The sequence below is a fragment of the Petaurus breviceps genome, unplaced genomic scaffold (genome assembly GCF_028583685.1).
Source record: "Petaurus breviceps papuanus isolate PSGF00001 unplaced genomic scaffold, PetGlider_PUasm1.0 185, whole genome shotgun sequence".
Taxonomy (NCBI): Eukaryota; Metazoa; Chordata; class Mammalia; order Diprotodontia; family Petauridae; genus Petaurus; species Petaurus breviceps.
The window spans coordinates 37,959,582-37,964,056 of NW_027185797.1; the positions used below are offsets into that span (position 1 = coordinate 37,959,582).

The window sequence follows — 4,475 nt, forward strand, 5'->3', positions numbered from 1 at the left end:
TGGCCCCCACATGTCTCCATTCTCTGTCCTCATTCCATCCTTGGCTCAGGTCTGAAGACAAGGGGAGGGGTGGGGGGATTTTCAGGTGCCTTGATTATTCACATTTTATCCTTAATGATTTCTCCTCCTGTAAAAGGAACCCAGTTCCACTCTCAGAGAAGGAGCTCTGGTAGTAAGGCAGGCACTAGGGAGCAAGGGTGGTGGCTCTCATTTCATCCTTGAAAGGGAGAAGCTGAGATTGAGGGGACTGGGGACCTAGATCCCAAGGTCAAATAGGGAGGAGGTAGACATACCTGCTATAATAGAGGTAGGTGAAACCGTAGGTGAGGAGGAAGCCAATTCCCATGAGGACCCCTCGGAGCAGGGTCAGTAGCAGAGGCCAGGAGCTTTTCTCTTCCCCTAAAAGGAGGCAAAGGAGACAAAAATTAGGGCAGGGATCCAAGGGACAATCCCTGATTCTAAGGTCTTCTCTCAGGCCCTCATCTCTGCAACCACACAGATTTCCACCATCAGATTTCCTAACCCCTATTCTCTCCATGGGCAGATCAAACCTCTGTATTGTCTTAGGGGAGATATCTTGCCTCCCAGAACTCACCAACCATCACGACCTGGACAGTTCTCTCTAGGCTTACTCTGGTCCCAGGGACAGTCACTTGACAGGTAAGATTAAAGCCATGATCCTTAGGCCTTGGGGTGAGGGTCAGCTCAGAGAAATGGAGAGTTTCTCTGCTGGTTCCTAGGGAAGAGAGGAGAGCCCCTGTCCAAGAGAAAACAGGGGGTTTTCCACAGGCAAAGACTGAGGGAACAACACAAATTGCTTTCACCAGGTGTCCAGGCTCCAAGGTCCCTGGAATGTGGATGTCTAGCTTCTCTGTCAGATCTGAGGAGAAAGAAAATGAACAAGACCTCAGATAAGGGACCTCCAACCTTAACTAATAACCTCAAGACCATCCCTGATATATCTCCAGGTTCTCCTGCCAATGGGATGTCCCTTCTAAGATGGCATCTCTGTCCTTCCTATAACATCCCATGGTAAGCTACACACTGAGGCCTGGGGGTCCTGTTTCAGCAAATGGACCACAATATGGTCTCCACCATGAGGGCTTTGATGTTGTCCTCGGTACCTAGATATACATCCCTCTTCCAATATCCCTGGCTCTATCTCTGAGACAAAAGGTAGCCAAAGTCATTTCCAATTCCTGAATCTTTTAGCCCTAACCCATGCTGTTTCTCCAAAGAGAGGAGACCACAGTCAATCCCTATTCCAGGTCTTAAACAATCTATACTCTCTCCTGGCCACTGGTGCTAATTAGAGCGATACTTTTTTCCTGTGGCCTGCCTCCCCTTGAAACACAGAGCATGAGGAACCCCACTTCCCAGTCATTCTTTGGAAGCTCCCTCTATCCCATGGCCTACATCCCTTCCCTGTCACTAAGGTCCTTACCTTTCACACTCACATTAACCATATAACTGGTGTAACTGAATTTAAAACTCTGTCCTCTCTCTATCCGGAAGAAATACTGCCCGCTGTCCCTTTTCTGGACACCCAAGATGCTCAGGGAGCAGTTGTTCTTCATAGGGTCACCAATAAGATGGAATCTCCCCCTAGTCTCCTCCTGCACCTCCCACTTTGGGTCATTTGTCGCCACTGGTTTGTCTCTGTCAATCATGGCTCCTTTCTTGAACCAATATCCAAAAGCCTGGAAGCTATTGAGCTGGCGATATGAATGGTATGAGAAAGAACAGGGGACTTGGATGCACAGTCCCTCTTGTACTGTCACTGCTGCCGGGACCTCCAATTTAAACCCTGGCACCTGGGAGAGGGACCCTGTGGACAGAAAGATATTCAGGTATCACTAATCATGGATCTTCCAATAATACAGGCACCATTCTTAAAGCAGGAAGAGAACTCAGAACAGAGGGTATCACAGTAAGAACATGGAAAGAAGCATGTGAGAGGGGCAGCTAGGTGGCACAGTGAGTATAGCACCAGCCCCAGAGGCATGAGGACCTGAGTTTGGAACCAGCCTCAGACACTTAACACACACAAAAAAAGAAAAAAAACTAGCCATGTGACCTTGGCCAAGTTACTTAACCCAAATTGCCCTTCAAAAAGCAAAAACAAAAAACAAACAAAAAAAAGAAGCATGTGAGAAACAACCACAGAACAGAGATCACTTAAAAGGGAAGAGAAATAAGACCATCAGCCTTAAAAGCAGGTAAGAACTTTAAAGATCATCTACTTCAATTCCTTCATGTACTGAGGCCCAAAGAGATTTAGCTGAGTTGGCCAAAGAGCTCCCAACCAGAGGTAGAGGCAGAGGCAGAGACAGAAGGATGGGGAATGTCTTCTGGCTCCAAGGTCTCTGTTCTCCCCACTGCTCCCCACCCCCAGACTCTTGGGGGGATACCTTGACCATCCCAACACCAGCCTTTACCCCACTCACCCCCCAAAGTCTGGAATATCAAGGGCAGCAGCAGCAGCATCTCTGATACAATAGAGTGATATACTCTGGCTAGAAATGCCAACTGATACATCACTCCCTAGAGTCCATGAGCCCCCATAACCAATCAACAACCAAGATTCAGTGCAAAGGGGAAGCTGGGATGAGGAAATGCAGATTGCCTCATAGCTCAGGGGACTGGTGAAAAATGAGGTTTGGTCCTAGAACTCTCAACAGGAACACTCTAAGCCTTCTAGTATGTGGCCCCAGGGCACCTGAAGCCCAGTTCTCCTCAGAGTCTGAATGCTCCAACTGAGCTAGGCAGGGTTAACACTGTCCAATATAAGGTCAGGGGCAACTCTGATCAGGCTGGAGGGCTATGTGTGTTGTAAGGGTTGAGAAGTACAGAAGGCAGAAGACTCCCAAGTTTTCCATGCCCACAGAGAGGGAGAGGGAGAAGGGAAAGACCCAGGAAGAAAGAAATGAGTGACCACAGACCACAGAGGCTGAAGGATAGCCAAAGGATAAAGCCCAAGATCAGGGTTACTTTGGCCCAAGCTGAGGAGGCTGGTTGCCTCCTTTGCCTGGAGCTGCTCTCTGTCATTTTGCTGCCCACCAGGGACCTCACCAGAACCAGACTTTAGATGGTAAATGCTAGGAGTGAGCTTTAAAAAATTTTCAGAGTAAGGAGGGACCTCAGAACTTGGAGTGCCAGAGCTGAAAAGAACCTTAAAATAGGAAATATCTGGGTTAGGATGGACATATATGGTGATGATAACTGTACCCATGAGAGCAGATGAGACAATCAAGTGATACATAATGGAGAGCAATGAGAGGAGGGTCAAGGAGTGGGGCTACTCATGATTAGTGGTTATGAAATAGAAGAAGATCCAGCAAAGGAGACTGAGAAATATCAGAAATACTGGTAGAAAGAGAACTGAAAGTGCAGTGCCATGAAAACTCAGACTGAAGAAAGCATCTGGAGGAAAGGCTGATCCATAGTGTCAAATGTTGCCAAGAGGTCCAGACTGAGAAAATTAAGTTGGTCAATTAGAAGATCATTGCTAATTATGGAGAGGACGATTTCTCCTCAATGATGAGGAAGATAAATGAGGGAGGAAGAGAGAAAATAGGGAGAGGGAGAAGGAGAGGGAAAGAGAGAGAAGAGGAGAGGAGAGGAGAGGAGAGGAGAGGAGAGAAGAGAAGAGAAGAGAAGAGAAGAAAAGAGAAGAGAAGAGAAGAGAAGAGAAGAGAAGAGAAGAGAAGAGAAGAGAAGAGAAGAGAAGAGAAGAGAAGAAAAGAGAAGAGAAGAGAAGAGAAGAGAAGAGAAGAGAAGAGAAGAGAAGAGAAGAGAAGAGAAGAGAAGAGAAGGATAAGATAGAGGAGAGGATCAGAGATCTAAAAAATTCCTGTGCTTTCTTGCTACCAAGTGACATGAAGGCCCAATTTTAGAATCAATCAGCTGAAAACTTTACTATCAGAGTCTGGGATCTGGGACCCTATAAGTTCACAGAGTTTTGAGGAAAGTACCCTCAAGCTTAGAGAGCACATGTAATGAAAGCATACCTCTTACTTCTTTCTACCCCATTGTGGAATCTTCCTGAAGTTCCCCTTCAAGGTGTGAACTTTCTGCTGGGCACTGAGGTTCTTGGACAGTCCTCAGGCTGCCTGTCTTTGAAGTTTGAAGCCAGTTTCCTCCCCATGTGTAAAGAAGACAGAAACAATGGCGTCATGAATCCCAAATCTCCAAACCATTTGAAGTCATTCAGGAAATCTAAGGACAACCAAGAAAATTGTTTTCTGATGGAGTAAAGTGAAGAGAGGAGGATCAAGAAAGAGAGAGGGAATCTTCTGGGGGGTGGGAGGACAATAACTGACAACAGGAAGAAGAAAGCAGAACTGCTCCACCCTCTTTTGCCTTCTGGTTGTTCGGCCAAGGAACATGAGTGACCTCTGCGCTAGAAATGACATAATTAAGCTAGTTAATAGGGAGGTAGTCCTAAGATAACTGACGTGATGGTACAGCCACCC

General features: G+C 46.7%; 1 protein-coding gene across 4 annotated transcripts in view; it reads right to left on the reverse strand.

Annotated features, from left to right (window-relative positions):
• The window catches only part of LOC138161852 (myeloid cell surface antigen CD33-like), a 4,193-nt gene extending 1,624 nt beyond the window's left edge, over positions 1-2,569 (reverse strand). For 3 of the 4 annotated variants that reach the window (XM_069088864.1, XM_069088867.1, XM_069088866.1), the window contains exons 1-4: positions 2,448-2,569; positions 1,445-1,828; positions 596-880; positions 294-399 (exon numbers count right to left, since the gene is read on the reverse strand). In XM_069088864.1, coding sequence (XP_068944965.1) covers positions 294-399; positions 596-880; positions 1,445-1,828; positions 2,448-2,538 — 866 coding nt within the window. In that variant the 5' untranslated portion in view covers positions 2,539-2,569. Of the gene's footprint in view, positions 1-6; positions 128-293; positions 400-595; positions 881-1,444; positions 1,829-2,447 lie in introns of those variants that run through there. The other variant, XM_069088865.1, reaches the window with a different exon arrangement.
• Positions 2,570-4,475: the final 1,906 nt, after the last annotated feature.